Raw genomic sequence first — 20,089 nt, forward strand, 5'->3', positions numbered from 1 at the left:
TCAATTGTTCAGAGATTTTCACAGGTCAATATTTCAGCCTTAGCCAAACCCTTAGAAAAAGAAGTCTCAAATCAAAGTAGAGTCTTCAGGGAGACAAAATTCCAAGTAAAGTTATGCATTAAAGTAGTAATAATTAATAATAATAATAGTAATAATAATAATTTAAACACACACACACATATATATACTACATATATATATATATATATATATAGTCAAACTGCACAGGGCTCAGTGATCTTAAACATATTGGAGCTGGATCTCACAACTAAGATTATCTTAAAGTATTTAATTGCTGTCACTGTACTTAAAATAATTTCACTAAATGTAACAATGAACGTAAAAATTCTTTTTCACTTTTAACTTTCATCCAACCATTGACAGAATTACAGACCATGAAAACACAGTTCTCTGGCTCTGCACAGCCGATGCAGCACAGCTCCTAGAAACATTTCAGTTCCAGAATATAATGGTTCAAATTTACCGTGCATTGCATTTTGGAGGATGATCACATCTATGTGGTCCGTAGCAGTGAGCCAGTGACCCAGCCTACATCTCAGATTACACCCTATATATAAAACCCCCCCTTCTTCCTCCTCTCCCACTCTCTCTCTCCAGCACAACTTCCCTGGAAGCTCCGGCTCCAGCTCCTTCCACACTGATCCTGGCTTTCTCCACTGTCATCCGAGATCCTCCTCAGGCTTTCACTGTTTACTCACCATCTGCCTGGCAACCATCTGTGTACCCAGGATTACCAGAGGCCTTCTCTTTCAACACCACCATCTCTGCCTTCCTTCAACTGGCTTTCTTTTAGAATTAGGGGATCTGGAGGTCTGAACTGAGAGGAGGTGCAGAGGAGGACTGGGTCTTACAGTGCCCATATCCCTGATTCTTTCTCATCTCTTCTTGCTTGTTGTTTGGAGAGTTTTTGGTGAAGGAAAGGGGATTTGGAGGACACCCCAAACCATGGATCACTCTCTTTTTGGTTGTCTACGTAACTGTCATGTCCTGGCCCAGGGCCTACACCCTGCCATGACCCAATCACCACTGACCCTGCACAGCCGGACTGACCACGTCTCTAACTTGGATCTACCCAGCTCCTCGCCTCCCTGTGGCTACCCGGGAGAAGAGGACAATGGGGTGTTTGGTGGTGCAGCCCACCGAAGCCACCTGCTCCAGCAGCAGCACCCTCTCCATCCTCAGCCCCCACCCAGCTTGCCCATCCCCTCACAGATGCTAACGCCAAACAGTCGTAACAATGTATGCCTACCACTGCTCAAAGCCACGGCACCAGAACTGTGCTCAGAAGGCTTGGACCTGTGTGGCACCAACACTGGGATGGACAGTGGTGACCCCACAAGAATGTCTTGTGTTTCTGGGGAGTTTGGCTGGCGGAGACTGTCTTCAGAGGACCCCGTCAGAGGGAACAGTACGGATAAGAATGATAGCTTGGGTAAGATGAGGAAATCTATAATGCACTGAATTTTGAGCACTTTCCCAACCAACTGTTTTTAGAGCTCAAAGCGTAATTTTCTCTGCCCTGCAAAAATCTGCATCTTATCATAGAACCTGCTCCCTGAATAAACTGAGGATTCAGATTTCAGATTCAGATCTATGAAAAGTTTCCTTTAAAAGTTTTTTGCTTGTCTTCTGACAGTTTTCTGCTGTTATTATTATCCATTCATTCATTATCTATACTGCTTATCTGTTAAGGGTCACGGGGGGCTGGAGCTTATCCCAGCTGACATTGGGTGAGAGGTACACCTTGCACAGATCGCCAGTCCATCGCAGGACCAACACATATAGAAAAACAACCATTCATATCTACAGGCAATTTAGAGTCACTAATTAACCTGCATGTCTTTGGACTGTGGGAGGAAGCTGGAGTACCCGGAGAGAATCCACACAGGCACAGGGAGAACATGCAAACTCCACACAGAAAAACCCTGGGCTCGAATCTGGAACCTTCTTGCTGTGAGGCAACAGTGCTTACCATGTTATTATTATTACCTTATTATTATTATCATAAAATAAAAGCTTCAATCCTAAATTCTAATCCATTGTAAACTTTGGCTAAACTAATTTTGCTGATATTTTACAACTTTTAGATCACTTCATATTTTCAACTTAATAAGAAACTGAAAAAGTTTAACTAATATATTGATCATAATGATAGTCATTCATTATTCCAATCATGTACTGTATAATAAAGACAAAAGGTGGTATACAGAATTCTTGGTTGTCTTTGTAGTGATAATATCTGAGGGGAAATTAATCTAATGACCTTCACACAATACTTGAGAAAAAAAATTCAATATTGCAAGTCAGCACAGATGACTTGTACAAAAACCTGTAACAACTAACAAAAGATGGCAAGCAAAGAACTGTGCACATGGAAGTAAATCATGTTTCTTGCCCCAGTGCCAGTAATGGTTGATTTTTAACAATGAAGATTTGCAGTTGACTGTTTTCTTGTGAGGTGTTTCTCTAGCTTACCAGGCTAATGGTTTGTTAGCATGCAGATGGGTGTCACAGGAAATGTCATAGGTGAGTTGAGCCATCATCTGTATGAGATCTGTTTGGAAACAGAATACAATAGAATAGAAAAATGATAAGCCACTCTCAAACTGACATGACAGCTTGACTCTCTTAGTGTAGGACTTTGTGGGACAGAAAATATTAATAAATCCTATGCTTACTAGTCAATTCAACATTTTGAATAAGATGAACATAAGAACAGCTTCTGAAGCTGAATTAATAAATTCAGGGCTGCAGCCATACCTTCAGAAATACTGAGGATGTGAGACCAAGTTGCCCCACCACCCTCTAGAAAAATGTTTGACAAGAGACAAAGAACTGATCTTATAGAAGCCTTGATTTATTTATTTATCTAACAAATCTCAATTATACTGGAATCTCTAAAATGTTTTAATATAGAGCTTCTAGGCCAATGATAACAAGAACCCCCTAAAGAAGCCCATGGCAGCTGAACAAATTTCATTGGCTAATGATCTAGAAGATCTAGAAAAGCTATGAAATGGACCCCTCTGTTTTCTCAAAATACTGGAATTAACTCATTAGGCAGCATTAAGCATCCACCACCATCTAAGTAATTTTAATTGTAAATTATTTTCCCAACCTAAGCAAGTTAAAATCCCAGAACTCAGACGTAACACAGAGGTAATGACATCAGTATCTTCAGTGGTAGCCACATTCATTTGTACTGTTGGTGAGATTCATTGGTGAAATAGTGAAAGTGCAGGTGAGAAGAATAATGTAAAAATGTAACTTCTAAGTATAAAGTCTGCTTCACATGAATGGTTAAAGGACACAAAAGAGCACGTCATGTCCAGGATATATAGCAGTATCTGTATCATTTCACCCTGCTGATGAGCAGCTAGGAGTGAGTGCAGGTAGAGAACTTTCCAAATTCCCCAACTTAGTGTCCCAGCCAGGACAGAGAAGGCTTTGACTGACAGATTGAAAAGTTTGAAAGCATATGTAGGCGCTGCCAGCGGTCTAACCCAAATCCAATTTCCTAACTCTAACTTCACTGGCACTTCCAGAAACCACTGCTCTTTTACTCTGGACTTGATGTTCTTAAAAATGATCTAGTGATGATGAAATATAGATAACTATTGGCCTGTAGTCCTTCAAAGATCAGTCTGTGTGGAAGGTAAAACTAGTGCACTGATTTTAAATGACACAAATCTGTTGTAATGTGAAGACTTAAAAGTGTACTCATCAATTGCTGGCACTGTATGGAATAAAATGACCATAACATGGCACAAACAGCCTTTTCCCTTTATTCTGAAATATCCATCATCAAGTTAAATGCATGTATTTCACAACTCTGCTTCCCAGGATGTAACAGTCATATTGGATAATTCAGTAAAACCCAAATTACGATAAATGCCAGCATTTAAAACAAAAATCTTGCTTTCTACAATATCTGCATGCTCTGACTATGGCATGGATAAGTCTGAGGAAACATTGTGGTTGTGGCAAATAGATAATGATAACTACTTGGTAACTACTGTAATTACAGTTAAAAGTAAAAGTAAAAATGTTTTGTTTGTGCATGTGCACAAGAGAGCACAGACACATTCCTGCCAGAAAACGCACATCAACAAAGCAGGTTTCACCCTTAAAATATTCCGTTCCACCTGTGTGACACCTGGGCCTTGGTCAAGCTACGTCAGGTGTGTTTTGGTTAATATCAGATGCCATGGCATCATACAATCTTAACAGGTTGTATAGTGTTTGAAATCTCAAAGTCTCTAGATTGTACATGTGCAAAGCAGAGAGCATCATCGGATCTTCATAGCAGTGCAACACTCATTGATGCAGAATTGCTTCAGACTTGTGGCTATGACTCCAAAGTATCTTCCGCACAGAAGGTCCAACTACAGGCTTTATATTCCATTTTTGATATTCCATTTCTTACAATTTACTTTTAGTCCATGTTTGTGTCTTTTAGCTATTCACAGTGCCTTGAATCTCTCTCTCTCCCTTTCTCTCTCTCTGTCTGTATGTATGTGTGTAGAGCAGCAGCTGATGCTGACTCCTCAGTCCAGAGCAGAAATGGACAGAGATACAGTACCAGTCAATAGTTTGGATGCACCTTCTCATTCAATGTTTTTTCTTTGTCTTTATTTATGTTCTACATTGTAGATTAATACTGAAGACATCAAAACTATGAAATAACACATATGGAATTATGTAGTAAACAAACAAGTATTAAAAAACAGAATATGTTTTATATTTTAAATTCTTCAAAGTAGCCACCTTTTGCTTTGATGACAGCTTTGCACATTTCTGGTATTCTCTCAGTCAGATTCAAGAGGTTTCATTGTCCTACTGAAAAACAAATGATGGTCCCACTAAGCTCAGACCAGATGGAATGGCATGTCACAGCAGAATACTGTGGTTGCCATGCTGGTTAAATGTGCATTGAATTTTGAATAAATCACCAACAGTGTCAAAGCACCTCCACACCTCCTCTGAAAGTGCCAGGGCTGAAACAGTCTGCCCCAAATTTCACAGATTTGACAACAGGCCAGTCCTGAATAAGTCCTTGATCTGATTCACCTCAAATGTGGCAAGACAAGCACTATTATCACAAAGGTGCTATATGGTGAAGACTGTGAGTCTTCATGGGACGCCCTTGCTGTGGCGCCGTGGCGAGTTCCGATGCTTCGCCATGAAACAGAAAGTTGTTGTAACTCCCATTTGCACTGTCCAGCCTGCCCTCAACATGTCTGACAGGTGTCATGGCCTGAACACATCTACATGATAATTGTCAGCTGCAGTCATAGCACCACCTACTGGAAACAGGAAATGACATGTCAATGTACTCTTCCTAGCAGCCTGACACAGGTCTATTTGACACTTGGTCAGAAAGCAACGAGGGTACTTGTCAAGTCTGGGGGCAAAAAAATAGAGGCTTGAGCCCCTCTTAGGGTATATCTGTGCAGGTGGCTGCCTTCTTTTTCAAAACCCCACTGCTATTGGGCTCAGTTTGTCCTAGGTGGACGAAATTTGGAACACACATGTAACATGCCGAAATGTACAAAAAAGTCTTCTGATGTCATGGCCTTGAACATGCAAGAAGTTGGCCATTTTGATTTTAATTTGAAAATTTATGTCATTTTTTGCCATTCAGACATGTAGTATTTGATCAACTCTGTCTGTTTGTGTATTCAAAATTGGCACATACCTCAGGCCTGGTGAAAATGTAATTATTCTTTAGTGACTGGGCTCGGACATGGTTATTGGCACCATGGCCCAACACAGGCCATGGTGCAAAAAAGGTGCTTGGATTTTCATGAAATTCAGTGAGGTCATTGCTTTCATCATTGTGGATTTATGACGAATTTTTCGTCAAATAGGAAGTCAGCCGTTGTGGATTTCCTGCATCAATTTTCATTCTACAATCGGCAGTTTTGAGGCCTTTAGGATGCACAAAAACTCACAAAACTTTGCACCAATGTTCAAACTCCAAAGCACTTTAATTTGATATCACAATTGGCCACAGAAGTGATGTAGCAGCTCTCTAGCACCCCCTAATTACTTTCAGCACTTTTCAGGTAACAGTCATGCTCGTACACCTATGAAACTTGGCATTTATGTCATAAATCTCGGAACTTGATTTTTGATCTTGGGTGTGGGTGTGGCAGAATGGCTCAAGGGTGCCCCCTAGAATTTTTCAATGAAGCAGCCCCCACGGCAGGCACACGTAACACCCAGAGACATACAAAAAAACCTCTTGGAGCCATACCCTAAATCCAACAGGAAGTCAGCCATTTTGAATTTAGTGTGCAATTTTGGCGCCAAATGTCACCATTTACAGCCACTGTACTTTAACGTACTTCTCCTAGAGATTTGATCTGATTTACTTCAAATTTGGTAGGTGACTTCTAAAGACATTTGTGGTATTAAAGTGCTAAGCTTTTCAGATTTTATTGAACGGTGTGCCCATTGCAGCGTGGCGAGTTTCAATGCTTTGCCATGAAAGAGGAAGCTGTTGTTACTCTAATACAAGTTGTCCAATCTGCCTCAAACATCACATGGCCTGAGCACATCAACATGCAAATATTCAGCCATGCTCATAGTGCCACCTATTGGATACATACTGTTCTCTAACTGGGGTTGATGAGATTCACCTCAAATGTGGTCAGACAAGGATTAAGACTATAATTGTGCTTTTTGCAAAGATCGTGACTTTCCATTAAGCACCCATGCCATGGCAGTGTGGTGAATTTTGAAGCTTCTCCGTGAAACAGGAAGTTGTTGTAACTCACATATACATTATCCAATCTGACCCAAACTTCACATGTTTGATAGGAGTCTTGGCTAGACACATTTACATGTCAATATTCAGGTATAGTGTGATAGTGCCACCTACTGGCAACAGAAAATGCCTTAGACAAGTATTTCTTCAAGCAGGTTGACAAAGATCCATTTTACATGTGTTCAGAGATGGTTAATACAGTTAAAACCAGCCAAGAGGGCACTTGCCAAGTCTAAGGGCAAAAGGACAGAGGTAAAAGCTGCTCTTAGGCTCTATCTGTGCAGGTGGCTGCCTTCATGCATGATACAAATATCCAACTGAGAGTTACAGTGTGTGATTTTTAACTCATTTGTTCTGTGTCCAGTGGTCATGCAATTGCAAAACTCTGTTGTACAACTTGCAATGACGTGCACCACGGCTGCCAGTCACCTGACGGGCGCCTGTTCAACACTGCTTGCAGCTTTAATTCCACATGTTTCTTCATATTTTTGATGTTTTCAGTATTAATCTACAATGTAGAAAGCAAAAAAAAAAAAAAAAAAAAACAACAAAGAAAATTGAATTCACTGGATGAGAAAGTGTATTCAAACTTTTGACTGGTACTGTATAAAAGATAAAAATTGAAGAGTTACCTTTCAAAGGAGAAAGGGTTGTGACTGTAATCAAATAACAGGAACAAGTTAAAATCTTTCTTTGCAAAAGACCTCAAGGATACATAGACTGCTTTTTAGTAAAAAACACAGAATGTAAACCACAACTTTGTTAAGAAAACCCAACTTCTCCTGAACTTCACTGTATTGGTCTTACACTGTTCCCAGAGCTCAGTATTAAGTATGTTAAGTGCAGTATTATCATAAACAGTCAAAATGATGCTCAAAACTACAATCATATCATCATCATATCATATCACCCTGTACTGCATACCTTTCCTGAAAAGACTGTGCATCTCCAGAAATGTTTCATTTGTATTATAGGTTTTTTAAGTCAGAGCACCACAAGATGCAGCACCAGTGTCTTTGCAATAAGAGGTGATTATCACTCTCGGGTCTTGCTTTCTCTTTTTTATACGGGCCTCTGTACTTATTCTATGCCCTCACCCTCAATTTTTTTCAAACCTCCTTTTTTGCTCTTTCTCCACCTCACTTTTTTTTTCAGCCCCCCTTTTTTGTTATTTATCCCCCTCAGTTTTGGAGACTCAGCTGTGACTGGAAAATGTTCTGTTTTTCATTTCAGAGTCCCAAGACAGGAGCTATAAGTCAGACATGAATGGCAAGCCCAGGAAGGAGCGCACAGCCTTCACCAAAGAACAGATCCGGGAACTGGAGTCTGAGTTTGCACACCACAACTATTTGACCAGACTGAGACGCTACGAAATAGCTGTCAACCTCGACCTCACGGAACGACAAGTATGGTACCTGTATGACTGCAAATCACTGTGAGGACAGAGCAGGAGGAGACAGCAGCAGCAAGATAAATAGCTATCAAAATCTGACTAGCTAATGTGCTCCAAGTCATGAAGTACAATTAAAGGGATCACATGAGCCAAGAGTTCCTTTGGCAACCATTGGGTATTGCAACAAAATCAACTGGTCTCACTGACTGACACTTGAGTCATAGTTCAACTCAGAAGGATTATAAAATGGCCTTTTTAAGCAGATTCCCAAAAGAAAGGTCTAAGGACGTAGTAAATCACCAGTGTAATACTGCTGTCACTCTTTAGCTCGAGAACCAGGACTTTGCACTTCCAGTCTTTTAGATAAAATGTACTGTGATGCAGTTCAGTGATGGAAAAGGGAGAGGAACAAACTCATATGCTTTCTTGGTTAGAGTAACATATCATCTGATAAAAATTAAATTTAAGGAATAGTAGTGTAGTTTTTGGCTTTAAATGCCTAATGCATCAACCTGTTGAAGGAGCAGTTCTTTGGCAAATTGCTGCCTTACCCAGGGTCAGATGAAATGATCAACTTCATCTCTGTCTGTCTATTAAAGACATGGATTGGGAGGTTGTTAGCTCAGCACAAAGACAGGGAGCAGAGGGAAAGCCTTATGCCATAATAATAATAAAAAAACACTATTACTTGAATATTACTAGAAAAAATCTGAACATGACATGTTGTATTTTGCTTGGAGAAGTAGAAATGTAAAACATGTATGGGTTTCACAGTGTTTCTTGGGCAAAAACTACTAGTGTGAATATTACTGTAACAGTATTGTCTACAACACACCAAACCCAGGAGTGGTGATTAGTCAGGTGGCTAACATAGCTAGATGCAAGATACAGCCAGGTTAGCAGTGTTTGTCTAGACTTTGTCTTTAGCTAAGCTAAACATGTCTGTATCTCTGTACTGAATACATAGTAAGTAAGTTATTCTTTCTTCAGTGGGAAGATTAATGGCTGGAAAGAATCAGGAAAGAATCAGGAATCAGGGAATGACAAAATTAATGCACCAATTAAAATAATAAAGGTATGAGTTGTATAGTCCACCAGAGCAATAAGACTAATGGCAGCTGGCAATGTTCCTTAGAGGTGCACATCACCAATCATCAGTTTTTTCCATTGTTAGTTGAGAGGTGCTGAAGAAAGTGAGATGAGAACATGGATATCAGTCTCATGTCTGTGGATTAAATACTGAGCTAGAATCAGGACTTGGTTAGCTTAGCTTAGCATTAAGACTGGAAACTGGGGGAAAAACCAAGAGTAGCTCTGTGCAAATTTCAAAAATACACCTTCCAGCATCTCTAAAGATGACTAATAAACAGGTTCTATCGTGTTTCTTTAATCCAGACACACACATGTAAAATGCAAATATTTGTGGTTTCAGGGTAAGTTAAAGAGGGGCTACACACTAATTGTGTACTAATGTGTTGGAACTGTTTTAGAGAGGTGCTGATTCAATTCTGTGCTTGTTTTGGAGGATGCTGTTTGTGGCACTGTTGAACTGTATTAGGTTATACAGTTAGCTTACCCTCACTGATATAAATAGGATGGACAAAATAACAGAAACAGGCAGCACACTGGTACAGTGGTTAGCACTGTCGCCTCACAGCAAGAATGTCCAAAGATGCACGTTAGGTTAATTGGTGACTCTAAATTGCCTGTTGAGTGTAGATTAGTGTTGACATGATGTTGATGCAGGCAGTGCTGCTGCTGTTTTCAAAGTTTGGTTCAGAATAATCTCTAGCCCCTCCCTAATTGTGAGACAAAGTGTATTTCATAGGCTGACCTCCCTGCCTGCTCTGTTTGACAGTAGTTTGTCATGGCTGATTAGCTGACTACCACCTCGAAGACTCTGTCCTCACTCCTTTGTTGCAGTGTTTAAATATGCTTGGAGAAAGGCTTCTGGTAAAATTCGAGGGTGTAGGTTCCCTTTAAGTGTTGGAACAACTCATTTAGGAATGGCAGCCCGGTGCAGTGACTGTGTGCAGTAGTAGTGGGAGCATACATGAACTGTTTGTTAACTCCTCCTAAAACCACCACTTTTTGAGGAATAAACAAATATACATGTTATACATGTTAATCGCTGAGCTGATTAGTGCTAGCAGATATATTTTTGAATGTTGGACAAAACAAAGCTGGCTTTTCCCCCCAGTTCCTAATCTTTATGCTAAGCTAGGCTAAGTGACTCTAGGAAACATAGACATGAGACTGATATAAGTCTGAACAGCTCCGTCACCGGGTCGGCATTCATTTCTAAGAGTAAAGTCAAAGTTAGTAATTATTGCTCTGATTGTCTACATTGGCTACAGACTCCTAAAGCACAACAACACTCATCATCTCATCATACAGTTGGCATACAGAGGTAATATTGCATAACTGAGATATTGCTGTTTAGCACTGATTATAGATCAGTGTAAATGTATGTGTAAGATAATATTTGAATTATAAGGACCTGGACAACCATAAGCTGAACTCTTAGCAGGCTACAGTACTTCAATGAAAAAGTTATGAATTGAAACAAAAGGAAAGGATGAACTGTATGAACTCCTCTTATTAACAGATCAGTTTACTGTATTCAGACAACACAGTCGAACAGGCAGTACCGGTGTTGTAGCATTGTGAAAAGAGTTTGCTGTTACTCCCTCATTATTAACTAGGTGCTCAGGGAAACTTGCTGTCTTAGCTTTTACATTAAACACACAGTATAATGCTGAATATTTTACCAAGTGTACAACATTATTTTAGATTTTTTTTAATGTCTTGTTCCCCATCCTCCACAGAACCACTGGTTTCCATTCATGTAGGTATGTTATGAAAATGTGGAGTGGGGGTGTGTGGTTTTGTACATAACTTGGTTTTGGAGTCATGGTTTAGTACATTTTTGGTAAAGCAGGGGAAACAAAAGAAGCTCATAAGATATAAATTTGACACTTACGTTGAAGAATAGAAATATTAATCAGTGAATCACTGGCCATAATTCTTACTGTAGACATTATAGGCTTCAAATTTTGGCATGTGCCCAATAAAACATATACTTTGTTACAAGTACAAATGTAGTGTTACTGAGCCCAAATCAATTATCCATCCATTATCTATACCTCTTACCTGTAAGGGTCACAGGTGAGAGGAGGGTCATCACACAGCAGACATATATAGACAAACAACCATTCACACTCACACCTACAGAAAATTGACCAGAGTCACCAATTGACTGGCATGTGTTTAGACTGTGGGGGGGAGCTGGAGTACCCAGAGAGAACCCACATAGGCACAGGGAGAACATGTTAACTCCACACAGAAATATCTCAGGCAAACCAGGGCTCGAACCCAGAACTTTCTTGCTGTGAGGTGACAGCGCCAACCATGCTAATCTTAAAACAATCACTAAGCCTCAATTACACTCCCTGTGGACCAGACACCCAGACAGCTGCAGACACCATAGATGTATAGTTGATCTTATACTATTTCTGGTCCACTTGGAGTTCACTTAGAGGATTCATGCACAGTTGGTGTGTGGATTCTACATGGACAAGTCCATGTAGACACAACTAATTAGTTGGTATGGGGACATCTGCTAAGAGCCCCGTGTGCATCCTTGTTATGATCTCTCAATCACTGAAGGGAAAATGGATGCAACATAAGACTAGATGCTAGGGGTTGGGAATAACATATTTATTAAAAATTTTTAGAATGAATGAATAAACACAACAGGTGAGAAAGAACTACAAAGGAAAAAGGCCCAATGGGTGCTGTCAAAATTTATGAAATAAATATAACCAAAAGAGGACTTTAAAATTAGAGTTATCCTTAGAATTTACTAAACACTGTTCACTGGAAAAAACAAAAATAGAATGAAAACAGTAGTTTCTATCGTGTGCAGTAATGTGGATTAGAAATGCCGTGGCCCAGTCCACAGGCAGGTTTACATGTTCCTTAGTTATCAGTTTCCTAGTTGCTACAAAGATCAACATTTGCAATAACAAATGGAACATCTATGGTGGTGAGCTATCTACAGCCAACCACACTGGCAGGTTCACAAAATTTCAGCATCCAGTTGCATCAGTAGGATTGGTGGTGCTGGACTGGGATCTACCAATCAGGAAGCAAGAGGCATGGGTGGGAGGCAGTACTTGAGGCATGAGGGTGGTGCCCACACCTTCCCAGCTTGGCCACTGAGGACTGCACATCCCAATTAGCATACACAACTACAACAAAATTATTATACACACACAGGATGGGGTCAGCTGCGGCAGTAAAAATAATCCAACAACAAAATCAACATCACTCACCTACGCATACTAGCGGGTGTGGAAAGTATGCTCAGATTCTCTACCAGAGGCCTGGGCGTTTGAGGGTTCTGTGCAGGATGTTAGCTGCTCTCAGGACTATACTCTTCTGGACAAAGACAGATGTTGTACCTGGGATCTGCTGGAGCCAGTCCCCCAGCAGGACAACCAAAGACATATGATAACATGAGTGATGGCTGCATTCAAGTCTCAGGGTCCTGGTATTGTGCATGTTGGCATGTTGGGGAAGATTTGCTTCTACTATCTAGGAAGGATGAAATGGCTGTTATGTATGTAGAAATCTTTAGAACTTTACACTTCCTTTTGAATGTTTTTGTAAAGGTCTGAAGACAGTCCAGTGCCTCTGTCCAATAACAACCCCACAGTCACACCACCCCCACAAGTACAGTGCATTAAGAGGTCTGGCCAGAACTAATTTGTTTTTTGGCTCAGGCAACAGCAAGGACAACTCACACAGGATTTAGGTCTTCCTTTCTGGGGCCCAGTCCCACACCCCCCCTACACTGGCTGCCTCTTTAATCATCCCCAATAGTAGCCCAATAAATCTGCTCATGAGAGCATTGATTCTGGATTCTGAGACCCTTAACATCTCTTAACACACCTTTAACTCATCATTAAATTGGCAGGAGTGCTGAAGTATCACATACCACTACCTAGATCTCAAAGGAGCCTTTTCACGATCAAACATTAAAGCTGCAGGATTTTTTGTCACATGAATATGTGACGTGAAAAAGGGATTGGACAATCAACAACTCTACAGTTCTGCTCAGCTCTACCTTGCTCTTTGAATTAATTTTATGACCCACAACTTTACTGTTTTGGTTCAGTCTTACCATCATCATTTCCAGCAGCATCAGGCAGCTGTTTTCAACAAAAAGCACCTTCTGAATGTGACTTGACCAAAAGACTAAGTATGTCACTAATTGGTTAACATAGTGGAGCAATTTAGACGTTCTTAAGACATAATGGACAATCTCCAGCAACACAAGTCAAGTTTCCGTACAAAAGTAGCATACATTTGAACAGAATTTGTAGATAATTGGTAAAAGAACATGTAAATTAATGTGTGTCAGCTAATTGAAGCTTGAGCCAAGGCCTGCTTTCCCCTCGTGAGTTGTCAGTTTTCCAGAGCTTCCTTGATGCCAACCAAAAGTTCCCCATCCATAACCTGCAATCTCCTTCCACACCCGAGTTTTTGCTTCTGTGACTGCCACAGCTGCAGCCATACTGGCCTCCTGCCATCTATTTAATATGGGACAATATATACACGTATACATCAGGTAATGTAGATTGTGGTTTTTTTTTTGTGTGTGTTTTTTTGTGAAAATTCACACCCTGACATAGGTTGTCAGTGCAAGCAGCTTTTTGCTTTGTACATAGTTTCTTTATTGTAACCTGTAGCAGCCATAGTAATTCTGATATGAACAAAGGAGAAAGTCAGGTGACATAGCATTAAGAGCGATAAACTCCGAACTGGAAGGTCAGGGTGGATGGGTCAACAAAACAGAGGCCTTTGACATGGCAGACTGTGGCCTGTTTTATTCTTGAAACCAATAGTAGTTTTTTTCCTTTAACTGTGACCAATCCTTAACCATAACTGTATGTCTATTATTGTGCCCATGACAAAAATGTCCTCTAACCTTAATAAAGTACTTATTTTTACCAAAACAATGATGTTTCCGTAAACCCCTTTTGTCCCTAAACCTAACCAAAGTGTGACTATTCCATAAGCTAACTATGTAGATGCAAATACTATTATTTGCACATCACTAATATGACCATATGTATGTCCAGAGAGGTAGTGGCTGTTACCATCCATTATCTCAAATAATACTGGCAAATCAACAGGCTTCAGTCTTGGTAAAAATTAATTCTAGAATTCAGCTGAGGTTATATGAGGCATCAGCAGTCTGGTTTAGACAAATCAAGTGTTTTTTTTTTTTTTTTGTTTTTTTTTTCAAAGTATGTCTTTCACATACAGATTTCTGTGTTTCTCTGGGTGGTTGCACGGTGGTGCCGTGACTAGCACTGTTACGTCCAGGTTCAAATCCCAGGTCACCTGGGGCTTTTCTCTGTAGAGTGTGCATGTTTTACATGTAATTGGTGACTCTAAATTGATGAGTGTGAATTTGTGGTTGTCTCTGTGTGTCAGCCCTGTGGTAGGCTGGTGAAGTGTCCAGGGTGTATCCCACCTCTCACCCAGTGTCAGCTGGGATTGGCTCCAGCCCCCCGAGACCCTAAGCAGTATAACTAATAGGATAGGATGGACATGTTTCTCTGGACAATGTTTCCTTGCTGAACAACAAGGAAATACATCCTGGTAGTCATGTTAGCTGTTAGTAATTTGATTGGAATTGAGGAGAAACTTTATCCTTTTCCTGCTGGTTTGTACTGTGAATATGAAGACATCACAAAAATCACATCTCACTGATTTATCTTTCCTCACAGGTGAAGGTGTGGTTTCAGAACAGGAGGATGAAGTGGAAGCGTGTGAAGGGAGGCCAACAGGGGGTAGCGGCACGAGAGAAAGACCTGATGAATGTAAAAAAGGGGAGGTTACAGCAATCAGAGTTTTCAGGGGTGATGGGATTTCAGTGTTTGGCCAGTTTGCCAAGGCTGGCAACCGAGGAGGACAGTCACGACAGCAACCAGAGCTCAGAGCACCCTCACCTATGACCTCCCTTGGACTTGCTCCTCCCAAGGAAAGTATTGTTGGACAGGACAAAAACATTGGTGAGACATGTAAATGCTACATCTATACAGCTTGCTGTAAAGTGAGGCTCAGAAAACATTCCAGAAATGATTTCCATTTAGAAGGGGCTTGGATTTTTCCCTGCTGATGATTTGCTTCAGTCACATTCTACTGTCAAACAGTACAAAAATGTTTAAGTGTGTAGCTGAACTGAAATTATTTATCAAAATCAATGAGGTCCTAAGATTGTAACCACTTTAAACTCAAATTTCTTATTTTTTGCATTTTAAAATACTATAAATTTGTCCTCTTGTTTTGCATCTCGCACCCTCTGAAAGTCTACATGCCTTTTACCTGCAAAACCCTGGATTTCCAAATCAAATGAACCAGACAAATGCAAATAATGGCTTGGTGGCGATTTCTTAGCATGTATACACACCATTGGGAAATACAGGCAACTGCCTGAAGCCCCTTATTATGATGTTTACATATAAAACATATTCTATTATAGTTCCAAGGCATATGTACCCTGTAATATTTTTCAAAATGCCTTCAGAGCACTTCATTTAATGCTGGTTCTCTTTCCTCCTCCTGTAAAAAAACAACTCCATAGGTAGCAAGCAGCTTATTGCAACCCATGATTACAGTTTATTCTAGCAGTCATAGTAATCATGACAGGAGCAAAGGAGAAAGTTAGATGATGTAGTACAAAGATCAAAGTCGGTTTGTTTCTCATGTGAAACGGTTAACATTGTTTGTGTGCCTAAACCAGCTGTATTGTTGTAGGTATATTGTGAGTTTAGGGGGAGGATCAAACAAAGCCATCAGGGGGTTAGGTTCAATAGTTGTGTCAAAGGTTTTTCCAAGACTTTTAAATACACTAGACCAAAAGTCAGTCAAACTTGGGCATGTTGCAAAAATAAATAAAAATATAGTCCCACTCCACCCTATCGGATGCCTTTTCTCTATTCAGAGCTACTCTGATTTCAGGAATGTTAGATGAGGGAATAATATTAACTAACCCCCTAGAATTAAAGAAAGGGGGTCTCCTGGATGTAAAACCTGTTCGGTCCAGCAAAATTATGGATGGCATCACATTTTGGAGGTGAATGTCCAGTATCTTCTACACTCACTCTACATTTAAAAGTAAAACTGATCTTAAGCTAATGCAAAAGTTGGAATTCCTTCCTTCAGAACCAAGGAGATGACTTCCATAGACAAAGTCTGTCTATATGTGGTGGCCCTGCAATGGACTGATGATCTGGACAGGGTGTACCCTGCCTCTTGCCCAGTGACAGTTGGGATAGACTCCAGTACCCCTGTGACCCTTGACAGTGGTATAGATAATGAATGAATGAATAATGACTCTAGAAGAGTCCTTGGGGGAATTCAGGGGCATTCAGAAGTGTGAAGTGTTCAAAGAAAGACCTATAATAGATAAAAGAGAAAAACGACCACTAGCCAATTTGATTCTGGAAATTATTAACTGCATAGGCAGCCCCTCTGTTCAAAGAAATATCTCTCTCTCTGCATGTCATCAACAGGTCAAGTTCTGATAATTTTTTAAAGCTTGAGGAAGGGAGAGGAGTCACCATTTCCATCCAATGTGAGAAGCTCTTTTTTTTTTTTTTTTTTTGATTCCTGACAGTCTAGCCTATTAGCCCCTTTTAGCCCCTTTCAACTTGAATTCCCACAGGCTCTTAGCTCTGTTGTTCTCAACCATTTTCAGTGGTATGTCCCATCAGGACTTGGGGTCTCCTAATCCATACTCAACACAGATGTTACTACACTATACTACACTACACTCTCTTTTTTACACACTCTCAGACAGCTTAGACTGAGAGAGTGTTTTGGGACTCATCAACCCAGATTGGTGGCAGGTGAGGGAGAAAGTTTGTTTGGAAAGATGCCACTGGGAAGAGGCAGACACCAGGGCACAAGAGGGGAAAAGGACTGAAAATGGACATTCAACTCATACCACCACTTTTCAATTATTCACACTTAAACTGAACGTCCTGGATTGGAGAACGAGCTAGCTGCTGGAACCAGGACAGACGTTGGAAGGTACCGTTGGGTTGATTCCGCCATTCCTGAGGAACACGAACCAGCCATACTGGGTGAGCCCAAACACACAACCCCCTCTAGTTAGGAAAGTAATACACTCACCCAGGTAAGAACAGGCCAATACATTCACGTCTCCGCAACATGTAGGGACAGACAGACCTTTGCTAGGTGTTGGGCTAGCTACCTGAAGGGGATTATGGACTGGTTTGCTCTCTCCTCTCTAACTCTTATTGCAACTTCTCAATGAGTGAGTACTTTAAATATGGGGTCTGCAAATCCCAAACAGAACAGAGATATTCAAAGGAGTTCAACAGAGGAAACACCAGTCAATACCAAATGTTACACTTGGATATGGTAACAACACCTTAAGAGTTATCCAAATAAGCAACCAATCCTGAGTGTTACGACTGAAAATGGCAAGCAACTACTTAACCTCTGTCCTGATAAACAGTTCACAGTGTTGATGTTGTCTATTGCAGTGTCTTCTTGCCCTGTCCCTGTGATAAAGTCTTGAGTGCCAGGGAAACAATAGACTACTCATGGTGTGTGTTAAAGTGTGTCTGCAGCCAGCATAGATGAGGACAGAGAGACAGATGAAATGTACTTCAGAGACACTGCAGTAACCACTATCACTGTCCTTGTCTGAGCTGTGAACAATAAAATTCATTTTAAAATTTTAAAACACAAGCACAAACGAGTGGCTTTAAACTGCTCACTTTACTTTCCTTGATCTGAGAGGTGTTGGCTACGTCTAAGTATTTATAAAACAAAAAAAATGTATCACTTCTTCACTGTGCTAAGAAGCTTAGCCACGGCTAACAGCACCTAGCACACTGCGCCCTCTTCCTCTTCTCACAAATACCAGTTGACCATACTAACAAACAAACCTGAGTGGTCATAAAGCAGCTTCACACACTGTCAGCCACTGATCGATTATGGACCTGTTAGACCTGCACTCAGCTATAGTAGTGGGACATGAACCTTATGCAGTGCATACAGTTCCATCAGTCTTGAGCTGCTACATCTTACATGACTGCAAGCTGGGCATGTACTCCTTCACATATAGATTCCAAAACTGTTCTGCAATCCCACAGCTGTGCCTCCAGTACCAGTCAGGTCAGTCAGCAGGTCAGACACAATGTGAATGACCGGAGGCAGAGCAGCATCTGGCTGTCCCATTAAGAGGCAGTTTTGATGTAACTGGGTCCAACACTGCAGTAACTGATGGTACACAACAAAGTGGCTTTGAGTTTGATTGATCATGTTTTGATCATGTGTTTATAGCAGTGAGGATGTGGGAACTGCCTTTCCTTTCACATTCCTTTTTCCAGTTTTGATCATAAATGGACCACTGCAGTCTACTGCACCAGAAAAGTGTGGCTGATCTGCCATGTGTGAAGAACAGGTTTATCTTGCCATCTATGGCAGTGTGGGCATTCTGTATGCAGTCGTTAAACTGCTTCTCTTCCTCTGATGACCCAGTAATGTCTGCACAGCTCAGCAAGCACTCTGTCTTGATCAAGTGTAGTGGCAGGATTGATTCAACAGGGTGCCTCTCCTCCTCTCCTATGCATCCAAATACTCACCATGCTGGAGATGTCAGCCTAGTCTGATCATGTTTATGTCTGCATTTTATTCAAGAGGTTAATTCACAAGTGTGTTTGAGGGTGGAACATGTTTACTAAACTGGAGGAGCTGGAGCAAGTCCCACAAACTGTTTTACCCTGTGAAAGGAAGCTGCTGTGTGTTCAATCAGCTTTTGGTGGGAGTGTGCTTACTCTGCTTTAGATACAGAATTCACAATCTGCACTGTCATTCCACAGAAGGTTTTTCCTTTGTGCTCAGTTTGATTGTAGTCTCTCCACTCTCTGGTAGTATTATAAACCTCATGTTGTTCATGTGTACGTTCACCTGAAACAGGATGATATTTCATCTTCCTGTTTCCATTGATCAAATTTCACCGTCGTTGTCAGGTGCAAAGGACTTCCAGGTGCCCATCTGCATCACACAGAGGTGATTTTTACTGTCCTTTCTGTCATTCTGTATATACTATATATGTTATGACGATCAGTTAAGTTTACCTATTGTGATTTCAGCTGAAATCCTTGTCAGGTGTTGCAGATTGCAATATAGATCAAGGTTAATTACTGTTACAACACTAAGAATTTTGTAAGGAGAACTAATAAGCCTTTCACAAGGTCTCCCAGTTAAAGAGAGAAAACATCTCTTAGTTGTGCTATGTTACAGTGATGGAAGACTGTGATCTCTCACACATATACAGACAGAGGCACGCAGTCTATTCACAAAGTAAGAACAAAAAAAATTTTAAAAAATAATAAAGACCCTCAGGTTCTGTGTTTGCACAGAATATATGATTCAGGACACCCTGGTAGCTCATCAGGTAGAGCACATACTGTACCATGTATCAAGGCTGTGCTCATAGCAGCAGCCCAGGTTCAAATCCAACCTGGGCCCTTTGCTGCATGTCAGCATCACCTCCACCACCCACCTTCACCTTTCCTTACCTAGAAATGCCAAAATAAGAGAAAGAAAATGTTATATCCTATTTCGATGAAAAATGTCTATAACTGTCCCATACTTTTTGGGTCTCTGTATTATATGATAAAGGATGACAGTTTTGCAAGCCCCCTGAGAGGTTTTTTTAATATCATTACTCCCCACTGAAGTGCTTAAGAAGTGGACAGAATATGCTGAAGCCAAGAAAGTGTTAAAAGAAAAACAAAGTTTCAGATACTGTATCCTGCAAAGACGCAGGTCTTCTACAGTGACAG

The 20,089-nt window shown here is 40.7% G+C and overlaps 1 protein-coding gene across 1 annotated transcript; it reads left to right on the forward strand.

Moving 5' to 3' along the window:
* Window positions 1-591: 591 nt before the first annotated feature.
* LOC108896336 (homeobox protein MOX-2) lies at window positions 592-17,759 on the forward strand. The gene is made up of 3 exons (XM_018695421.2): window positions 592-1,453; window positions 8,027-8,199; window positions 14,990-17,759. Exons 1-3 carry the CDS (start codon window positions 967-969, stop codon window positions 15,215-15,217), a joined length of 888 nt encoding a protein of 295 aa, XP_018550937.1. The 5' UTR covers window positions 592-966; the 3' UTR covers window positions 15,218-17,759.
* Window positions 17,760-20,089: the final 2,330 nt, after the last annotated feature.

The sequence above is a fragment of the Lates calcarifer genome, linkage group LG3 (genome assembly GCF_001640805.2).
Source record: "Lates calcarifer isolate ASB-BC8 linkage group LG3, TLL_Latcal_v3, whole genome shotgun sequence".
NCBI lineage: Eukaryota > Metazoa > Chordata > Actinopteri > Centropomidae > Lates > Lates calcarifer.

What these genes read in the sequence shown, in the direction of transcription:
- LOC108896336 (XM_018695421.2), top strand. Translation starts at nt 967, where the DNA reads ATGGATCACTCTCTTTTTGGTTGTCTACGTAACTGTCATGTCCTGGCC. An exon ending in GGATAAGAATGATAGCTTGG is followed by an intron (nt 1,454 to 8,026) that starts GTAAGATGAGGA and finishes TTTTCATTTCAG; the next exon opens with AGTCCCAAGACAGGAGCTAT. An exon ending in TCGACCTCACGGAACGACAA is followed by an intron (nt 8,200 to 14,989) that starts GTATGGTACCTG and finishes CTTTCCTCACAG; the next exon opens with GTGAAGGTGTGGTTTCAGAA.